The 22,206-nt window shown below is 40.5% G+C and overlaps 2 protein-coding genes across 5 annotated transcripts; one reads left to right on the plus strand and one right to left on the minus strand.

Annotated features, from left to right (window-relative positions):
• Window positions 1–314: 314 nt before the first annotated feature.
• si:dkey-195m11.11 (uncharacterized) lies at window positions 315–15,699 on the plus strand. 4 transcript variants are annotated; one of them, XM_057337443.1, is made up of 9 exons: window positions 315–402; window positions 3,030–3,080; window positions 10,589–10,636; window positions 10,829–10,909; window positions 10,994–11,308; window positions 11,995–12,327; window positions 12,411–12,538; window positions 13,146–13,317; window positions 15,061–15,699. In XM_057337443.1, exons 1-9 carry the CDS (start codon window positions 381–383, stop codon window positions 15,258–15,260), a joined length of 1,350 nt encoding a protein of 449 aa, XP_057193426.1. In that variant the 5' UTR covers window positions 315–380; the 3' UTR covers window positions 15,261–15,699. The 4 variants fall into 4 exon arrangements, with proteins under 4 accessions (XP_057193426.1, XP_057193424.1, XP_057193427.1 ...); XM_057337442.1 differs by adding an exon at window positions 2,380–2,412 and having other exon boundaries at window positions 353–402; window positions 10,589–10,909; XM_057337441.1 differs by having other exon boundaries at window positions 10,589–10,909.
• krt4 (keratin 4) lies at window positions 15,579–20,507 on the minus strand. Its single transcript, XM_057337440.1, has 9 exons — window positions 19,885–20,507; window positions 18,081–18,289; window positions 17,934–17,994; window positions 17,732–17,827; window positions 17,473–17,637; window positions 17,235–17,360; window positions 16,922–17,142; window positions 16,772–16,830; window positions 15,579–16,680 (listed from the first exon to the last, which is right to left on the minus strand). Exons 1-9 carry the CDS (start codon window positions 20,371–20,373, stop codon window positions 16,517–16,519), a joined length of 1,590 nt encoding a protein of 529 aa, XP_057193423.1. The 5' UTR covers window positions 20,374–20,507; the 3' UTR covers window positions 15,579–16,516.
• Window positions 20,508–22,206: the final 1,699 nt, after the last annotated feature.

A 22,206-nucleotide genomic window follows, 5' to 3' on the forward strand; every position in this document is an offset into this window, starting at 1 on the left:
TGCTGGATTAAAGGTCCAGCAGGGTCACTTAGGTCAAGCAGAGACCTCTGGTTAAATTTATGATCCTATCCTGTGCAATTATTTTTAGAATAATTTACTAGTTTAGTGATAAGAAATGTATAGAAGATGGGAAAATAAAAAATAAATAAATACAATATTTAAAATACCATATTTGAAATATGTCTGAATTGTGTACACATAGGATGTTTACCAATATTGTAACTACAAAAACATTTTTTTTTTACTGAATCAATGAACTTCCCTGTAAATTGCTTGACAGGAAGTTACACAAACACTGTTTCACCAGTGGGGTATTTCAGTACATTTTAGTTGAAGTTTATCATCATTTGTCACAGTCTCATTTACGTTTACCTGTCAGGATGATTCCGGGCAAGAGAATAGGTATGTGGTTATTTAAATTTTTATTATGTTTTTGATGTCAAGATTCACAATTTTGTGGGGCAAATTGTCCTGTGAAACCAACTTGAAGTAGACTTATGATCCACTTTAGTATGCACTGCAAACTTAAACTCTTTCAACTAAAGTTAAAAAGTTTGTTTAAATATATGTATTAATTCTAAAAATTAATTAATTGTTTACATATGTGGTCCTCAAAATCTTGGAAATGTTGAAATAGGCGCAAGATGTAATTTGGATTTTGACTAGAGTTGACCAACAAACTCACTCTATTCTCCCTGGACTTTACAGAGCAAAGAAATGTGTAATATTTTTCACACTTTATAGAATAAAGCTAAAGTGAGCAGAAAGTGAAATTTCCAAAAACACAATTTAATTATTCTAAATATCAACTACTACAGTATGCACTCTTAAAAACAGTTAAAATAAAAACCCTTTAAACTCTGAAGAATTTTCCGTTTCACAAAAGATTTTTTTAGTAAACCATCATGTATAAAATGATTACTTCTTAAACGTGAATGGTTCCTTTTGGGAAACCAAAAATGGTTCTTCTTTTGCATCACTCTGAAGAGCGTTTTGTCGCAATTATTTTCAAAGTGTATACACAAACATTTGAGTTCCCATGGTTGATCTAGTAATATCACTATACACTGAAAATAAAAAAAATAAAAACTTACATTTTCTGGCAGCTGGGGTGCCAGAGATAAACTGTAAAATAACAGTTTTTCCTTGTAAATTACGTTTCTGTAATTTTACATTTTTTGACTGTATTTTAATAATGAAAAACAGTAAAATTATGTGGAAAGTATAAAATAACTGAAAATGTTTGCAAAATTATGTTTTTTTTACAGTGTAGCCCAAAGAGTAGTAGGCTACTGTTAGATTTAGACAAAATTTGTGTTCAGCTTCCTCTCAAGGTTACTTTGTTTGTGAATCTTTATGTGTTGCAAATGATCAAACATGCACATTTCATGTATAGTTTGCCAAAAAAATCTGCCATGATTTATTTAAAGATTGCGTATCACAGGCAGTTTCTGCCAATCTCATATTAATCTTGACTGCCTATACAATAGTATTGCATTCATCGTATCTTTGAAGAGTATTTAGTTTGATCAAATGTATTAAAGAGAGATACAGCTGTACGATTATTTCCGGGAAAACATGAGCTGCTAGAGGTGGGACTCGTGGGGAGAGTGGGCCGGAACTACAGCACGAGCAAGCAACACATCACATCATCCCTTCGTGTTTTGTACATTATGCACGTAAACGCCGATTGCCAACAAAACACAGATGTATGACTTAGTTTGACTTACCGCGTGCAGTTCATGTCCGGCATCTTTTAGCACTGGGACCACGCCATCTATCAGTTTCAAATGATCTCCAAATCCAGCATTATATCCACCGTTTATATAACATCCATCACTGAAATGCCGTAAACAAACAGACTAAACTTCACTATCGCAAGAGTAACAAGCTGCATGCAGCGCAGCCCATCTTGACGCAGCATATAGATAACCTTGATGGTAAGCGGGTCTTGCTCGTCGTTTGGCTCGTGGGCGGGCTCTTTCGCCTTGGCATGCTTTTAGCCAATAACGGAATAGGATCCTTGTGACAACACAGGGATCCAGAATTAGAAAAAACTTTCCGAAACAAGTTGGAGTGCTGGGGGAGTGTATCAAGTCATACGTCCAACTCGTTTTTTAACAAGTTGACCATGTTAAGCATGAGAAGCCAGCACGTTTAACAGTGTAAAGAAGTCAGAATGCATGACAGCATGATACTATTTGAATCTTTAACCTCATGTCTCTTATAACCTGTGTACTGTATGACACTTTCTTCTGTAGAACACAAACAAAAATATTTTGAAAATGTGGTTTTGTGTTTATACAATGGAATTCAATGACGGCCAGTGTTGTTTGGTTTCCAACATTCTTCACAAATATCTTCTTTTGTGTTCTGCAGAAGAAAATTATACAGGTTTGGAATGACATGAGGGTGAGTGAATAATTCATTTTTGGGTGAACTATCTCTTGGAAAATACTATAATTTGGGAAATTATCTTATAAATGTTACAGTAACTTATTACACGGCTCGTTGGAATGCTTGATTCTGATTGGCCAGCCACCACATTTGCAGATTCGTTGTTCCCAGATACAACCTCTCAAAACTAATAACACCCGGTAACCCAGATACAGCAAATCATTTTGACAGGTTTTTTTGACAAATTAAATATAAATATGTCTTTTAATAACATATATGACATTATACTTACAAATGATTAAACCAGATTACCTTTTCGTGACATTTGAACGTCATTTCTATACCTTAAAACCAAAAGTAAATGACTTTTCCTCGCGGAAGGTCTGCATTCGGTAAAAATAAGATAATCAAATATTTAAAAATCACATTTCATGTCCAGTTTTTCTCATGTGGCAAGTAGCCGTGTAATAAGCATGATAATGAACAAGCAGCCGGTTGTTATCGCGAAATAAGCCCCTTCAGTGTGATAAGACCCTTTGCTTCACGTCGGGTGCTGATCACAATGTCGGGGCTTATTTCTGCAATAACAACCGGCTACATCATCCCTTACATAACATCTCTTTTCCTCACAGCAATAGCTGTCATGTGCTGGATGATGTGTCTGAGACTCACAGCTTCCCAGGGTAAGTTATTTTACATAACATACTGCTAAATATCAGTAAAATTGCAGTTCTTATTATTTTACTTTTTTTTGGTGCCTGGGCTGAAGGAATATATTTTTACAGGAATTTTTAATGACATAATCTTGTTGCTCCTAATATTGTTATTTTACAAATATGCGTATCGTAAAATGAATTCCCAGATACAGCAAATCATATTTGCAACCAGGAGCGATTCTAGGTTTTCAATATTAGGGGGGCTCAGCCTCCAATGAGGATATACATATATATAATATACATATATATATATATTTATTTATTTATAGCCACTCTCTAAGCACCACATACTGTGTATACATTACTAAAATAAATAATTAAGAAAGAATATGCAGAATAAAGACAAGTTATTGTTATTAAAATTAATATCACATTAATTGATCAATCTGCAACGTTTTTAAATTCAAAGTGACAACAACAGCCAAAAATCCATATAATAAATGTCACAATCCAACTGCTGAGTCATTATTTAGTAGAAAGAATAACTTGATATGATGTTTCCCTGCCATTCGTTCTGATTAGCACGAGCGCAGTGCATGACTGCGTGTTCATATATCACATCCACAATATATTGTAAATTAATAATAAAAATAGTAAAGCGTCTGAAAAACAACAAAGAGCTTCTAGGTACACTTTTGTTTACTCGGAACTCAGAACAATGAATAACACAGCAGCACCAGGCTGAACTCTATCCGCCCGTCGTCTTTCCGGGGCTCTCAAAACTGTACCGTCAGCTCTCTATAACTAGGTGAAGAAAAAAACAGCACGTTATTCATGAATGACACATTTCTTTACGCTACAATATCATCATGATCATTTTCTAAAGTATGCCGTCATTGGTGTGAAGTGCTTTCGTTTTGCTGGAGGTAAACAACTAGTTAACAGTTTGACGAGGGGTGAACGCAGACTTTTTACAGGGTCTTGTATCGCTCATATTATTGTGGCCAGGGGGTAAAAATTAAACCTTTCTGTTGTGTGGTGAAATAAATGTGTATGGCCCTTTAAGAGATTTCTCTCCCGTTCACGTGGTGCCTGGCGTTGGCTCTTTGTGCGCATGCGTAGCTCCTAGAGACCACATGTGGTACGCTCTTGTAGAGAAGAAGCTCCGTGTGTGTTGCGTGTCATCGCGATCTGATGTTATGTGCATAAGTGTAATTCCAGATGCAGTGGATCGGGTGTGCACATGGCAAGTGAACCCCGTGGTGAATGCTAGCGAGCATTTGGATATCCACTGCCGTATTTTGTTTTATTGTGCTTCATTTTGTTTGCGTGTGTAACTGTTTTTTTTATTTCTTTTGTTTCACCGAGATTTAACCTGATATAGAGTTAAGAGTGTTTTCTGTGTGCTGATTCTGCATTCAGCCGCAGGTGTGGGAACTAGATTTCATTTTTTGTAAAACTCATAGGAACCTTTTTGTCCCAAAACCTGTTTTGCTTATTTTATTTCTTGTTGACCCTTTTTCTCCCATCGACCGCTATAGTACTTGTGTTAAGCATATTTTATAATATGAGTAGCAAAGCCATGTTAAATAGCCAAAGCAGTGATGTCATGTGCCTGCGATGTCATGTGCCTGCGTGCACAAGGAAGTTAATGTGAGTATGCGCAGTATAAGAAATAAAAAAAGCATTTTTTGAGTTCCCCGACAAGAGAGAAGGTCTGTCTTTTTTCCTCCCGTGAATATTAGCTATAGCAAGTGTTAGCTAACCACTTAGGTGACTGTGATAACGATAGACTGCTGCAGAAATGTCTAGTGCTACAACTTGTTTGTAAACAGCAGTCAGATTAAACCCCAATAATAGAACATATTTTTGCTTGGGTGTGCTTTATTCCTCTTACACCCGGCCACATTTTGGTACCAGGAGTGGGGTATCTGACTGTTGGGAGCTCCTAGGCATTTTTTATTTTTTTTCTCAAAATACGGTAGTGGTGAGTTGCAGGAACGCGGAGAGGAGGTGATTACCGGCGCGGTGGGTGTCCAGTGTGAAGACGTTGGCTGAGAGTTGTGTGGCCAAGGAACCGGATCGCTGGACGAGGTGTCGCTGCCCGTGACTGAGCCCAGGAGTGTGCTGTCAACTTGCAGCTTGTTGCGTGTGACCTACAAGAACTTTCCCCGTGTTACTGACATTTCTGGATTTCTGGATTCGATATCCTTTGAACTGAAAAGAAACAAACAATCTACGGGACATTGTGTTTGTGGACTTTTGTAATGGTACTTTAGCAACATGTCACAGTCTAGCAATGAAGATTCCGCCTTACCGGGTACTTCCACTACTGGACAGAATGTAAATTTTGATGAGTATGATGTTCAGGGACAAATCCAAGAATTGAGTAGAAAACATGCTGAAACTTTAGCAGCGATAGCTGATCTAAACCGAGAGCCCAATAGGTCCTATATCTACGTGCCAAAGGAAAGACACATTCAGTCTTTTAGTGGGGAATTCAGCAAAGATGGTAGAAATGTGGATGAGTTCATCGAAGAGGTGGAAAGAGTGTTACTTGTTAGAAACCAGACTCCCGAAGATCAAGCAGACTTTGTTCTTTCTTTGTTAAAGGGTGCTGGTTAAGGTTAGGTTAAGGTTAGGTTAAGATGGGGGGATCAACCTCGGCGAACAGAGGACCTCTTTATCTACCTCAGAGAGGCCTTTGGGGAGAAGAGTAGTCCTGCCCAGTTACTGCAGAGTTTCTATACTCGTAAGCAATTAGAAGGTGAAGACCTGCGTATGTACTCTCACTATTTGTCACAGATCTTGAACTCTGTCGTGAAGCAGTCCCCAGATGCCATTGCAAATGTGAATTCTGCCATTAGAGATCAGTTTGTTGAGGGGGTTAAAGATGCTGCCCTTAGAAGAGAACTTTGTAAGTTCGTGAGGGATAAGCCCCAAGCGACCTTGATTGAGGTACGAGACGAAGCGATCATGTGGTCTCTCGAAGACCCCAAATTGCGTGGAGGATACAGTATCCTCCACACCTCAGGGAAATGCGCACCCTCGGTCGCTGTGAGCCAGGCGATGCTAGGGCAGACCATTGGCTCGACTCAGTTTAACTCTGATCGTGACCGTCTACTCCAAAATGCTGTGGGGAGGTCTCCTGTGGTTGTCTTGAAGATTTGCGGAGTCAATGTTTCATGTTTGCTTGATACCGGAAGTCAGGTCAGTACGATTACAGAACAGTTCTTCAGAGAGCATTTAGCAGGTCTAGCCGAAGACATGCTTTCTACATCTGGTTGGCTCAAAATTACAGCTGCAAATGGGTTAGATATCCCTTGCCTTGGCTATCTCGAGCTTTCAGTTGAGACTATGGGAATAACCCTGTCGGAGTGTGGGTTTTTAGTAGTCAGAGATGTAAAGTTTCATAGAATTTCAGCTAGAGTGGAGGAGGTAACTGTCGAAACAGAAGAGAGACAGGTATTGGTGAATGGGTTGCCAGCTTTCTTTGACAAGCTGAATCTAGGTGGTACTGTCGAGCAACAAGCAGAGCTAAAAGCTTTGCTTTCTAGGTTTGTCGATGTGTTTGCATTGGCCGACGAGGATCTCGGGTTCTCTGATAAAGTGCAGCACGAGATCCATCTTGTAGATGATGTTCCAGTTTCTCAGCCATATCGACGCCTTCCACCCACCCAGTATGGTGAGGTCAGAGAACATATCACCAAGCTTCTTAAGAAGGGGGTGATAAAGGAGAGCAATAGTGCGTACGCTTCGCCTATAGTACTTGTCCGAAAGACAGATGGTAGTCTTAGACTATGTGTCGACTACAGAAAATTGAATTCGAAGACTAAACGATATGCATTTCCATTGCCACGGATAGATGAAAGTTTTGATGCGTTGCGAGGTGCAAAGTTTTTCTCGACCATTGATTTGGCGAGCGGGTACCATCAAGTAGCAGTGCGTGAGCAAGACCAACCGAAGACAGCGTTCACTACCCCTTTTGGTATATTCAAGTACTCTCGTATGCCTTTTGGAGTCTGTAATGGTCCGTCCACTTTTCAGCACCTTATGCAAACTGCCATGGGAGACTTGATCTTCCAGATCATGTTGGTCTACTTGGATGATCTCCTAGTATACTCCTCTAGCTTTCAAGACCATCTTCAGAGGTTAGAGATAGTTTTTCATAGTCTGAAGGAAACCGGGCTTAAGGTTAAGCTTGAGAAGTGTAGTTTCCTGCAGAAAGAAGTCAGGTTTTTGGGTCATTGGCACTGACCCCAGAAAGGTTGAGGCTGTGAGCCAATGGAGAACTCCTAGTACGGTGAAGGAGTTAAGGTCATTTTTGGGTTTCTGTAGTTTTTACAGAAAGTTCATGGAGGGGTTTTCCAGGATCGCAGGTCCTCTTCACGACTTGGTGAACTTGTGCTTGAACCAGCAGGGTACAGTTAGGAAGCCTGAGTTTTGTTCACTGTGGTCAGCCGAGTGTCAGTCAGCCTTTGAGTTGCTGAAGGAGAAGCTTACGTCCGCTCCAATATTGGGCTATGCCGATTTCATCCTTCCGTTTATTGTGGAAACTGATGCGAGTAGTGAAGGTCTAGGAGCAGTTTTGAGTCAGCAACAAGGCGAAGGTAAAAGAGTAATCGCGTATGCTAGTAGGAGACTGCGCCATGCAGAGAAGAACGACCGGAACTATAGTAGTATGAAGCTCGAACTGTTAGCTCTCAAATGGGCTGTTTCCGAGAAGTTCCGTGGTTATCTGTTAGGCTCAAAGTTTGTAGTCATCACAGATAACAACCCGTTATGTCATCTGAAGACAGCGAAGCTGGGCGCCATCGAGCAACGGTGGGTGGCCCAGTTAGCCGTTTTTGACTTTGAGGTCAAGTACAGGCCCGGACGGCAGAATGCTGCCGCCGACGCACTCTCTAGACACCCATTAGCAGGGGAGCCTGTTAACTTGGATGATGCAGAATATGACGACTGTATTGCCATCTGCAATGTGGTAAATAAGGGTACGCCTTTGGACCCAGAGTTGTTATCTGCTGGGGATCAGTGTTGTAAAGTGAGGCAGATTCGTGCTTTAGAGTGTGGAGTCAGAGTAGAAGGGACTGATACTCGAGGAGGTACGTTTACTCTCCCGGGCTGTACAAAAGCGGAGTTGAGAGAGTTTCAGTTAAAGGATCTGTTTCTCAGTTCTTTCAAAGAATTCTGGGATAATAACCGAAAGCCCACTTATCAGGAAAGTCGCAGCCTGCCTAAGCCTGTATTGTCCCTTTTGAAGCAGAGGAAGTGTATTACCGAGTCAGACGGGTTGCTCTATAGAGTTGTGGATGATCTTCGTCATGGTGAGTGTCAGCAGCTGCTTGTACCTGTTTGTTTGCAGGAACGTATCCTGGAGAGTGTCAATGACAAGATGGGACACCAGGGTATTGAGCGCTCGCTTAAACTGTTGAGGCGGAGATGCTTCTGTGTTGGCATGTATGAGGACGTAGAGAGGTGGATCAAAAGGTGTCAGCGGTGTATTTTGACGAAGATGCCTCCCATGAAATCGTTTCTAGCGTCAAGGCCTTTGGAGGTGGTGGCTGTAGATTTTACACTGCTTGAACCGGCCTCAGATGGTCGTGAGAATGTGTTGGTAGTAACCGATGTGTTTACCAAGTTTACATAGGCTTTCCCTACCAAAGACCAGAGGGCAGACACTACAGCCAAGGTTTTACTCAGAGAGTGGTTCATGAAGTATGGCATTCCAGAGAGGTTACACTAGGACCAGGGGAGGAACTTTGAGAGTGAGGTGATAGCTGAGTTGTGTAAATTGTATGGGGTAAAGAAAATGCGAACTACCCCTTACCGGCCTCAGGGCAATGCTCAGTGTGAGCGATTTAACCGAATGTTTTAACCGAATGTTGAGTTGAATGTTGTGAATGTTGAGATGTCCAGGCCAGTTGAGGAGGCTTCTGTTGTTGGCTCTTATCCTGTTTCAGAGAATGTGGAACAACAAGCTTCTGATTCAGGTGAACCGTTAGAGTGTGTGGTAACTCCTAAGGTAGACAGACCTGTGTCTTGGAGACCAGTGCCAACACCCAGAAGAACCAGCCGGCCTAATGCTGGTGTGCATTCAAACCCGTTTAACGAACCAAGGTTGGTATGTAATTCAGTTCCGCTTAGCCCTGAAGTTTTTTCACAGGTGTTAACAAGCCTTGGTACTGTGTTCTTCAGAGAGGCTGTAAAAGAGGTGAAGAATATGTATTGAGTCATCGAGGATAATGACTCTCAGCAGGGGAGAGTGTGGCCAGGGGGTAAAAATTAAACCTTTCTGTTGTGTGGTGAAATAAATGTGTATGGCCCTTTAAGAGATTTCTCTCCCGTTCACGCGGTGCCTGGCGTTGGCTCTTTGTGCGCATGCGTAGCTCCGAGAGACCACATGTGGTATGCTCTTGTAGAGAAGAAACTCTGTGTGTGTTGCGTGTCGGCACTCACTTAATCCTTGGTGTTTCGAGTCAGATCCGTGGGCGTGGCTTGTTGGTTTTGACTAAATCTTTGGTGTTTCAAGTCTTACGAAACCTTTACCCTAAACCACACCCTAACCCTAACCTTACTCTAACCATCTAAACTACCTATGATTGTTAAAATTGACGAAAAAACACGTTTGGGTGATCACGTCTGACTCGAAACACCAAGGATTTAGTGAGTGCCGTTGCGTGTCACCACGATCTGATGTTATGTGCATAAGTGTAATTCCGGATGCAGTGGATCGGGTGTGCACATGGCGAGTGAACCTCGTGGTGAATGCTAGCGAGCATTTGGATATCCACTACCGTATTTTGTTTTATTGTGCTTCATTTTGTTTGCGTGTGTAACTGTTTTTTTTTTGGTTTTGTTTCACCGAGATTTAACCTGATATAGAGTTAAGAGTGTTTTCTGTGTGCTGATTCTGCATTCAGCCGCAGGTGTGGGAACTGGATTTCATTTTTTTTGTAAAACTCATAGGAACCTTTTTGTCCCAAAACCTGTGTTTTGTTTATTTTATTTCTTGTTGACCCTTTTTCTCCCATCGACCGCTTTTAAGACTTGTTTGTAAACAGCAGTCAGATTAAACCCCAATAATAGAACATATTTTTGCATGGGTGTGCTTTATTCCTCTTACACCAGGCCACATTATGTAAGCTACATTTATAACAAAGAATGGCAAAGATGCAGATGTCATGTTAATGCACACACCTTTATCCTCTGCTTGTGTCGTTCACCCCACTCTGTGCCGCTGTTAACTGAAGAATGCGCTAAATAACGCAGTCCGCCTATAAAGCGATCTCGAATTCCTGTACAAATAATTACTCACAATTTTTTAGGGGGGCTAAGCTAGAACTTTAGGGTGGCTAAAGCCCATCTAAAAAGTTCCTAGCAATGCCACTGTTTGAAACAAATGTTTTCGTTGTAGCTTAGGGTTTGCTGAATAAATAATTAAACAAACAAACACTGTTAATTCGATAATATAATTGCTAGGCTGATGCTATCATAATTATTTATTGTTCCTCTCTCTTGCTTTTTCCCACCTCTAGGCTCTCTTCCAGTTCCCCAACTCAGTTTTTCAAGATACGTGAATGAAAGTAATATTCAGCTAGACACAAAAGTCGGTTTGGAATGTTTCGTGTCTAGTGCTCCATTTCCTATAACTATGTATATTGGCAGGTATAAAGGCCCATCACAGACCTTAGATACTGCAGAGGCATGGCAGATCTCTGAGACTATCAGATATTCAAAGCCATATACTTTCACCATCACTGCTGATTCTTTTGCAGAGGATGACATAGTGTGCTGGTACAAATCCACTTATAATGGACAGAAGTCTGGATTCAGTAACCCTGTTAAATTAGTCATATGTAAGCAATGTTATTTATATGTATTAGAACTGTTTGTTTGTTTTCTTGAAAACTCACTATTTCTTTGTCTTATCTCTTTACTAGCACATCTACCTCCTCCCAAAGTAACTGTGCAGCCCAAATTTTTTAGTGTGGGTGGAAATTACACTGTGTACTGCGATTCAACTCTCGACCATGCTACAAACTTTTCAATGAGTTTGTATTATCGAACACTCCCTGCTACTCCTCAAACCACCCTGATCCATCTGGGTTCACTGAATCTCACTGGCAACGACAATAGGATCCTTGTAAGACAGACAAATGCAAACATCCAAGTAGAATATGTCTGCACAATGAAGATGTTGTACAACGGAAAAGTACTACATTCACTGCTGTCTAATTTTGAGGCAGCTATTCCAGGTACAGGGGAGCAATGCATTTTTTTGTACAATGTGTATGTGGCTGTGTGAGCTTGTATGTAGGCCTTCATTAATTCATTTCTTCAGTTTAATCTCCCAAACACATATTTTAAAGCTTAAAGAACCAGTGTGTAAGGTTAAGGAGGATGTATTGATAGAAATGCAATATAAATACAAAACTATGTCTTCAGGGCTGTATAAAGACTTTACATAATGAAGCGTTATGTTTTTATTAGAATGAGCTTTCTACATCTAAACACTGGTGGTCACGTTGCACGGAATTCGCCATGTTGTTTAGCCCTAAACAGACAAACTGCTCTACAGAGTTTGAAAACGTGACGACATCTAAGTCCTCTGTCAGCCACCGTATTGCTTCGAAAGGGAGCCTGTAAATAGAAAACATATGTAATGGTAACAGATAAATTATTTATATACTTTACACACTGTAACAAGACAGCTGTGTTTATAATAAATTCTCACACAGTTTGGTCATGAATTACACAAAATATTTGACATTTGTCAGCAGACTATATATTAGCAAATATTGTTGAGCTCTTCTGAAACTCTACCGGAAATATTTGTGAGATTAATATCTTTTTCATAAGAAAAAAGTGATATGTTAAGGATCTTGTTTGCAGTTTTACTTTCTTTCCTTCATTGTTTAAACCTAATTTTCACTTTTTTTAGAGGAATTACCAATTCAGCTTGTAAGAAATGGCCGAAGAGGTGGTTGTCTGGGAAATCTGAATATCAAGCTCAGGGACAAATGGGAAACTGTTTGTCAGAAACCCATTACTGCAGATTCATCATCTGCAGCTGAAGCTGCAGCTACTGCTATGGTAGCGTGCAGGGAATTAGGATGTGGACCTGCGGTGGACTGGAAGAGGGTTGTGGATAGAAGCATTAGCCTCATCACAACTGCAGGGGTTAGATGCAGCGGGAGTGAGAAAAAGATCAGAGAATGTCCAACTGAAGATCTTGTGTGCAGAGATATAAATACTCTCAGCATATTTTGCTCAGGTGAGACAGAGAAAAGAATAATGTCAATTTAAAGATACTGTATAGTTCTGTTTTGTCTCATAAATGCACTTTCAATTTGACAGATGCGCTGCCTCCTCCTAAACTTTCAGTGGTTACATATGGTCCTGTCTCCACATTGTATGCCACTGACAAACAGTCTGTGAAAATCACCTGTTCATTCAGCTCACCGTATTTAACATCATCTGACACTGTAACTCACCCCCGTCATACATTTAATAACAAACATGCTTTTTATATTGATGCAAATAATTATATCAGTATACAGTGTTGGGGTGTAACTAGTTACTAAGTAATTAGTTGCTGTTATTTAATTACTTTTCCCTTGAAAAAGTAAAGTAAGGGATTACTCTTATTTTTTCTGTAATTTAATTACAGTTACATCTGATGTAATTTAACTAAATACAATACTGGAATATACATTAAAATTCAAAGTCTAACTTTTAAATGCATTCATTAATTTATCTTTCTCACATTTGTAATACTTTGGTTATTTAATAATACTACATTATGTAGTTTTATTTTATTTATTTGAATAAATTAAAAGAGCCATTTCATGTCCATCCTTGAATCACTTGAATCATCCTTGAATCACCTTGAATCAAGGTTGATATAAGATATAGAAAGTAATTAGTAATAAGTAATTAAATACTTTTTGGAGAGAGTAATTTGTACAGTAATCTAATTACTCTACTGAATATGTAATTAGTAACTAGTAATTAATTACTTTTTCAGAGTAACTTACCCAACACTGTCAGTATATAATCATCATATTAATTTGTCTTTTCTGGATTTTTTAGATGGAAATGGTCTTCAGACTCAATGGCAGTATTTTGAGAGACCCCTACATTACAATAAACAGCAGCATTGATTTTGAAATATTTGCCCCAGTGCCTGAAGGAGTGTACGATTGTGTGTTCAGACTTGATAGGACGTCCCTGTCTCACGCCAGCAATAGCGTCGTCATTTACAGTGAGTGCCTATTAGTGACCTGCATTTCACATGCCATAAAATACATAGAGGGCTAAAGTACTCCAAAATGTCGACACAACAAAAAATTAACATAACAAATTATCTTGCAATAATTAAATAAACCAGAATTTACTTTTCTCTATTTATTTTGTAATATTTCATGAAAATGCAACCTTTTAAACATTCCATTATATGCTTGTTGCCATAATAAAAAGGTTTTAGTGTGTAATGCTGGAATTTAAGCAAACACCAGGGGGCAGTGCTGAACTATGCATTTATAAACTTGTTGGCCACCAAAAAGGTGATGCAAGGAAGATCTAATAAACATGCCCTGCGTTCCCATCAGCATACTGTCCGTCCTAATTATTCGAAAGTAGAATTAGTATGTCCCAAATCGTAGTATGTTGAAAATAGTATTCCAAAGATTCCAGGATGGTCTACTACTTCCGGTAGAAATTCGAAGTGCAGAATGATGCACACTCTTAACGGCTGATATTACCCACAACTCACCGCAAGTAGGCGGAGGTCAGTCACGCTCCACTGCATTAATAAATGATATAACTGATGTGTCACAAAATTAACAAATGTAAGTATACACTGTAAGACTGCTGTAATTTCGCAGCAGGTTTGCCAGTAACTTACTGTAGCATTAACTTTAAAGCATAAACTTACCTAGTTTATACTTTCATAAAACAAGACTAAATATCTTGGATCATTTTCTTGTTATGTAAATGTATCGTAATTTAAGAAGTTTTAAATATTTTTACAGAAAACAAGAGAAAAATGTCATTACTTGCAGTGTTGCTGTGCTAATGCCAGTCTCTTCTTGCTCATTGTGAATCTCAAAAGTCAAAGTGTTTTAATTTTGATTAAAGTAATTGAAAACAGTACTAATTGGAAAGTATATTGAGTTGTAATTAAAGCTACAGTAAGTTACTGGCAAACCTGCTGCAAAAACTACAGCAAAGTTTTACAGTGTACAGTAAACATAACATGCGAAATAATGTGTTCTTGCACACAGATGTTAGCAGTAGGTGCTTCAATGAAAAGCTGCCAGGATCAAACTTGTTAGTTCAGCACATCCAACAGATGCTTAACTGGATCTGAGACCAAGGCAACACCTTAAACTGTTTATCTTGTTTCACAAACCATTCCTCAACAATGTGTAGTTTTACTGAAGGCATTGTCCTCCTAAAAGAGGACACCTCCACCAGGGAATACATTTGTCATGAAAGTGTGTACCTGGTCTGCAATAGTGCACTCTGGTGCCATCACTTTCCCAGATAAACAGTGCATACATACACAACTACCACAGACAAACTTCTACTGCTCCAAGATCCCTTTCCAATGGTCATGGGGTCTAGACATTCTGACTCAAATAGACATTCTGACAGCAGAATGTGATGTTGTATTGTAAATAATTTTTCAACCAACATGTAGTCCTGACCGCCAAATAACCCGTTAGACAGATATTTCAGACTATACTGAGTCCTTTGTACTTTAATGGAGTAAGACATCTCCAAAATTGGTAGCCAAGTTCACAATAAACATATTTCTGAAAAAAATATTAAACTTGACACAACTGTACCATAAAGTTTGTTTAAAACACTTTTTTCCAAGTTGCTTGGGCTACTGCGTATACGCAAAGGTTCTTTGTGTGTACCTTTTTTTAGTCATCATTTTTTACCTTACAATGTAATCTTACGCGTTTGTGTATTTTACTGATGTCCAATCCTTTTGCAGGACACAATCCTCCAGATCCAGTGCCAATCATCCTAGGCATTCTCACGACTGTTGTTGGGGCAGCAATTCTGTTATATATTTGCATATTTAGAACAACAAAAGAGTTTGAGGTCAATGAAATTCCAAGGAGCTCCTGTGAGCCTGAGGCAACCAACACCCATAGAGAAAACAACGTGAACTACTTACCTCAGCAGCTGTAATCCAATGGAATTTCATTTATGGTTTACAAGCTTTGTAACTAAAGCATAGATATACATCATCTTGACAACCTTGCTCATAAAATATTAAATTTCATGAATGGTGATCCACCAGAAATCCACCTTGCAAGATGCAGTTCAGTTAACTCTTACAACACAATATAGCCTACCTGCATACCAGTTTATATTTAATTTGTTGGCTGTAATTGAATTAAATGTTCAATTGTTTAAATTTTTTATCATTTATTCTCTTGTATGTGCTTACATTCATGTGCTGCTAGATGATGTTGAAACAACAAGAAATGGCAAATTAAGACAAAATATTTGGTCTCAGATTTATTGTATTTAGATTTCAAGTTGTTACAGAGTCAATTGGTACAAAATAAATCTGGTTAAACATGGTTTCAGTTTGTTTTGTTTTTACAAGTGGACCAAATGCTCTGGAAGCCATTTTAATACAGGGGAAAGTCTAAGATATTACAGTTATGGTTACCACACAATAAATGGAGCTTATAGCTTTCAACTCAGCAAGTACAAGGTTAAAGAGAGATGGGCCACAGAAATGCCATTGTCTGTTTTTTGCTGTAACAGTTCTGCCTTTCATGTGAATTACTTGGACATTGGAAGTCTACAAGTACTTATTGTCATAAAGGTGGCTGGGAGTCTATAGTATAAGTTTTTTAGCAAATATGTAAAATATTGCTGACAGCCACTGCATAATGACCAAAGTCATATTAGTCAAAATATCTTTTAAATATACCAAGGAGCTTGTAACAGCACAAAACATCCAGTCAGGACTTTCAGGACCTGTATAGTAAATCCCTGATTCAGTGAAACCCTTGTATTGCTTGTGGTCATAATGAGACTTGAAATTGTACTCTCATGGAGGCCCGATTGGCTTCAGTGGTTTCTCTGTGTACATACTTCTAATAAAGTCTCTCTTTCCCCATACATATCAGTGCAGAAACAAAACAATTCAGTGTCTGGGAGCAAAATTTTTCCCATTACATTCTTCCTCGTTTCATTTTAGTGAAGTTGGTTTGATTTAAAAATGGCAGTGAAACCACCAGACAAAAGATGCACGTTAACTACCATCAACGCACAGAACAACCTAAATTTTGTGTTTAAGAAATTCTTGTCCATAACTGCTCACTAACAGGGGATAGCTGTCTGGCTAGAATATAGCACCATAGTTGGTTTGAGTTGTAAGAAGGTTGAGAGTGATCTAGCAGGTAAGGAAAGGGATGGGGAGCTTCTCCTTAATAGCGTCTACTGCTGACGCTGGTGACGCTGGTTTTGCTGATGGTGCCGCCCCCATATCCGCTTCCACCGCCAAATCCACTTCCGCCGCCAAATCCACTTCCGCCACCAAATCCACTTCCGCCACCATATCCGAATCCAGAGCCGCCACCAGCAGAGTAACCTGCAGGATAAGGAGAGTAGGTTCAGATACTCATCCAACATGGAATGTAAACAGTGATTAAAGGGTTTAGGTAGTGGGAACATTGACTTACTGCCTCCAGATGAGGACTGCTGCACGTGAATTGTGGCCTGAGCTCCACCGCTGGACAGTCTGTGCAAAGAAATGAACAAATCAGACTTTTTTCAACACCCAGCCAAAGGCTTGTAGGATAAGTAGAGGTACATCTTTTAACTCTTCCTACCTGCTCTCCTCTCCCTCCAGCAGCTTCCTGTAAGTGGCAATCTCAATGTCCAGAGCGAGTTTGACGTTCATGAGCTCCTGGTATTCGCGCACCTGGCGGGCCATGTCCTGCTTGGCTCTCTGAAGGGCTTCCTCAAGCTCCTTAATGCGGAGTTTACCCTGGGCCACTGCCTGCTCACCACGCTCCTCGGCCTCAGCGATCTGGGCCTCCAGGTTGGCACGCTAAAAAACAGTGACATGCAAAGTTTGCTTTTAAAAAATAAAAATATATATTTTTGTGATTTAGTCATGTTTAAACATTTGATCTTCGTTACCTGTCCTTTCACGTTATCGATTTCGTTCTGCAGGCGGGCGATCATGCGGTTGAGCTCAGCAATCTCAGCCTTGGTTGAGCGCAGATCTTCACCATACTGACCAGCAGAGGACTGCATCTCCTCAAACTATAATACATTGAGACAAATCAATATGCATGTAGCCACAGATGACTTGTCAGAAGACTTTTTGAGTTATTAAGTTATTATTATGAGTTCAGTATTTCTGTGCTATTCCCACCTTCTGTTTGTACCAGCTCTCTGCCTCGGCACGGCTGCGATTAGCGATGTCTTCATACTGAGCACGAACTTCAGCCACAATGGAATCCATGTCCAGGTTTCTGCTGTTGTCCATCTCCACAACAACTGATGTGTCCTTGATCTGACCCTGAAGCTCACGCAGCTCCTGCAAATACGGATCAAGCAATCGTTAAATGATATGCCTTTACAAAGCAGTGGTACCCCTTCCTAACTAGTCTCGGTAACACATTTGAACTTACAGCCTCGTAGACTGCCCTGAGGAAGTTGATCTCATCCTGAAGAGCATCAACCTTGGCCTCCAGCTCCACCTTGTTCATGTAGGCGGCATCAACATCCTAAAATGAAAAGGAGCAGGATGAGGACATTTTACCCCATAACAATTTAAAAACACTTGCGTATGAGTGAACACAAACAGAAAATTAAATGTTGGATGGTCATTACCTTCTTGAGCAGGACAAACTCATTCTCTACTCCAGCACGCTTGTTGATTTCATCCTCATACCTGTTGAACGGACATGCAATGTTAATCAATTCACATCAGCTCAGCACATTTCATTTAATCCCAGTTTACATGACAACTTCACTCACTTGTTCTTGAAGTCCTCAACCAGGCCCTGCATGTTCCTCAGTTCTCCTTCCAGCTTGTTCTTCTCATTACCCAAGCCATCGAGCTGTCTGCGCAGGTTACTAATGTAGGCCTCGAACATGGCGTCAATGTTGGAGCGGGTAGTGGTCTGTTCCTGGAGAAGACTCCATTTGGTCTCCAGCATCTTGTTTTGCTGTTCCAGGAAGCGCACCTGGGGAAAGAAAAAAAGAAGTTGGTGTTAGCTGGGTGATTGTCATTTTCTATTTTTTTGTCCATTGCTCCATAGAGTTTAAAAACTAAAATCCTGCATTAAAATCCCTAAGTCAAAAAAACTGATGGATGACTAATGTGTAAATGAGTGGATAAATGAATAAGTAAGTGGTTTGATGGATTTGTGTTAACTTGTATGTCTCTTTTGTAATTATGGCTCTTTAGGTCTCTTTGTGCCTGCTCTCTGGCACCATTGTTTAAGTGAATACAAATGGGCATGAGTCATTTTACCAGGCATTTTTCTGCAGGGTGGAGTGAGCGGATGGGGGAGGGTAAGGTGAAAGTGGACTGACTGGGTGTGGCAGTGCTCCACACAAGCTATGAACTCCTAGATCGAAAAAAAAACTGTCTTCCAAGAATGACCTCGCCCAAACCTGCATTGCTTCACAGATAAAACAGCAGTAACATCAGGGAAAAAGCCATACCTGCCACACCCTAATGCAGGTTTTGTGTTTGGCCACTGGAGACTTATCCAGGTTCTGATCTACTAAACTAGATGTAGACTATGCATATGCATACATTTCAAGATTTCTAGAGCTATTTGAAAATTATTCAGTAATTCTTAACCTCTCAAAAGGGCTTTCATAGGCATAATGTAGTCTTTCACCTGTAACCTGCTGACTGTGAAAAGTCATAAAATGGAGTTAGTAGGCAAGTGCCTAGTGTCTACAATACAGATGAGTCATCCTGGAAACCGTGTTTTCTGCACATTCTCCCACAGGCACTACAAAATAAAGGTGTGTGTATGGGTTTAGGGTGTGTCCTCTATCCACATTAGCTCAGAAAGTTGTGAAGTATTTGTTTGTTGCCAAATATGGGTGTGTTTGACTCCCAGATGACTTATCCTTTGATAAGAATGAAAATTATCTGCACTGACACAAGTTAAACCGCACATTGTCTAGTGGAAATACCGTATAATAACATAATGACTTTTAATTTCAAATAAGATGTGCACTTTTTTTGTGATGTAATAAAGTCTAGACTTTGGACTACGCAAACAGCTTTTTGCAGCCCTGTCTGAATGTGTGTGTATCTATGACTCACATAGTTGCTAGGTTATTACCAAAACTCCACCCATATTTGGACAGCCTCTGTCATGTGTTTTTTGAGAGTGTTTTCCAAGCCAAAGGAATACTCAGAGATCAACTATGAATGGCTTTCGCATGTGCAGAATTTACATGTACGCTAAGTGACACGATTGACAGCTAACACTCTACTTTCCACGTAACGTTAGTGATGTACCACTCTAGTGAAACTCATCTAAACTTTTACAACTAAGAAAATGCGTTGCTTTGAATTTTTGTTATGCCAAACAAGAAACATTTAACTGCCAATGTTTTTTTACTGCTGCAAGCAATAACTTTAGTTCAGTGTCTCAGTGTTAAGAGTCGCTGGTTCAAAGTTCATACTTGGTGTGATAAAAGACAAAGTTTGCATTTGCGTTCGTGCACGTGAACGCACAAAACCACCATACATTACGTTAGGCCTATCTTTTTGCACAATTCATGAGACATGTTAAGATGCAGAAATACTCACTTTGTCAATGAAGGAGGCGAAGCGGTTGTTAAGAGTCTTAATTTGTTCTTTCTCTTGAGTGCGCACTTGCTGAATCGTGGGGTCAATTTCCAAGTTGAGGGGGGCCAGGAGGCTCTGATTTACGGTTACAGCGGTGATGGGAGCCGGGACGAATCCCATGCCTCCTCCCATACCTCCACCGTAGCCTCCTCCCATACCTCCACCGAATCCTCCGCCGAATCCTCCACCCATACCTCCACCCATACCTCCACCCATGCCTCCACCCATGCCTCCACCCATGCCTCCACCGTAGCTGCTGCTGCTGCTGCTGCTGAAGCCGTAGCTGCCTCCAGCTCCACCTCCGAACCCTGAACCAACACCGGACCGCCTGACGCTGCTGACCCTGCCGGAGCCACCTCCAGCGAAGGCTGACTGACTGGAGAAGCTCTTCTTGGTGGAGCCACCGCCGCCACCACCGATGCTGTAGCTGAATGACCTGGTGCTTGACATGGTGTCTGTGTGAGGGTCTTGTCTTAAAGTTGACGAGAAAGAGGTTAGAGAAGTCTCTCTGAGCGAAGAGTGGAGTGGAGGAGGTTGCTCACAAAGGAGAGTCGATGTCCCTCTGCGTGCCTCTCCACCGCTGGCTTACGGCTTTTATACGCACAAGAAGAGAGGGCGGAGCTTCCCTTCACACACACACACACACTCACGTACACGATACACTCTCACACACACCCTACCTGTTAGACAGGTACAGAGAGAAAGTGGCAAGATAAATGGTGGCACGCCCAGCTCGAGGCTTGGCCTCAGGCAGAGCGAGAAAAGGAGAACAGGAGAGGTAGAGACTTAAGCACAGACATTCCAGTTGAAATTCAACAAGTGAGAAAGACAGCGCAGCTCTCACAGGCTGCCAAAGGGTGTGTTTTTGCTTCTGAATCTGGTTGGCTGGGCAGGCTTGAAGTATGAGTTAACCTCTGCTCTTTTCAGCAGGGTGGGGCACGCTGTTACTTTCACATTCATGAATTATTTCTTTCCATCTGCTTTTGCCAGTGTCTTGAACGGCTTTTTCTCTCGAAGAGCTGAACAGTTGCATTGTTGAGACTTACAAGGAATAAAGAACACAGTTTCCGTTCGTAATGGATTCGCATTCCCAGTAGCCTTAACAGCTAACATGGTTTATGTATTTTATGGCTTTAAACTACATGTGTGCATACCAATAAATGTGTGCACACATGTTGTGTATGTTTGAGGTGGAGCAGTGAGCATGTCGTTCCAGAGCCGACTGTGTTAAAACAACGGTGAGAAAAGTTGATTACAATTTTTTTAGTAACAAATGTAAGTCACGCCACACTAATCAACAAATGTCCCCAAAGTGCCATCCACCCTGCATAGTCAGACCATTGCTCAGTTGTAGTACAACATGACTGTTGGGTGTTACGGCTGTCAGTGATGAGCATTACATACAGTAGTATGACACAATCCTCTACAACCACATATCATGACTCCATGATAGTATAATGCAGGTGTGAAAGCAGTGAGCTCATGGTGTATAAAACAATGCTTTGTATGAGTGTTTCGTGATGAGCAATAAGCTTTTGCGATGTCTGCTCTAAAATACCGAAGTAAAGAGGTCTGGGAAACAATGAAAGGAAAGGCAGGAAAATGCATGTCCGGGCTGGATCCTCAGGACGCTGTGGAGAAGCTTGACTATTGCGAGTTATTACTGTAAACCAGACGTGTTTAACACCGGGGTAAGGTCAGGGTTTGTCCAGAAAGCGTAGGCTGTATAGTGTCTGCAGGATGGTGTTCACACTCAGCCATGACTTTTTGGACATTATTCATGTGCACGTATTTGCCTGCATTTGTGCGAATGCATGTTTGTGCATGTATGTCTGAACATTGGGTGATCTGAGATTAAGGTGTGTTCTCCATAAATTGCAGTGTGTGCCTTATTTGATCTGGTAACACAGTAGGGTTTGGCAACTTAGCATTAATGCAATGCAGTAACCAACAGCAGGGTGTGGCATGTTAGCATTAATGCAATGCATTTACCCTAAAGATGTGCATGGCAACAATGCATTGTGAAAAAAACTATTTGCATTTAGTTGTGAATGATAATTTTACTATTTAGTCATATGCACATCCATGAACAGAGAGAATAATAATGTTATAAATAGATTTGGTTAAACATACAGTATACAGTAACTTACTGACCATAAAGGAATAACTTTGAAGATAGAGATAAAGATCTGGAGCAGGTTACACATTCTTAGGACATGAACTGGCTAGGTGACAAGCTGGGACACACCCTTGGAATATTGACTTGAAGTATTGCACAACACC

The sequence above is a fragment of the Triplophysa rosa genome, linkage group LG7, assembly GCF_024868665.1.
Source record: "Triplophysa rosa linkage group LG7, Trosa_1v2, whole genome shotgun sequence".
In the NCBI taxonomy this organism is placed as follows: domain Eukaryota; kingdom Metazoa; phylum Chordata; class Actinopteri; order Cypriniformes; family Nemacheilidae; genus Triplophysa; species Triplophysa rosa.

Bases quoted from the DNA above. Each gene is read 5' to 3' on its own strand.
- si:dkey-195m11.11 (XM_057337441.1), top strand. From the start codon at position 381: ATGATTCCGGGCAAGAGAATAG. The intron at 11,309-11,994 runs GTACAGGGGAGC...CACTTTTTTTAG, and splicing joins TTTTGAGGCAGCTATTCCAG to AGGAATTACCAATTCAGCTT. The intron at 12,539-13,145 runs GTAACTCACCCC...TGGATTTTTTAG, and splicing joins ATTTAACATCATCTGACACT to ATGGAAATGGTCTTCAGACT.
- krt4 (XM_057337440.1), bottom strand. From the start codon at position 20,373: ATGTCAAGCACCAGGTCATTCAGCTACAGCATCGGTGGTGGCGGCGGT. The intron at 17,361-17,472 runs GTGGGAATAGCA...AATGTATTATAG, and splicing joins AGAGCTGGTACAAACAGAAG to TTTGAGGAGATGCAGTCCTC. The intron at 17,143-17,234 runs GTAACGAAGATC...ACTGTTTTTTAG, and splicing joins TCGATAACGTGAAAGGACAG to CGTGCCAACCTGGAGGCCCA.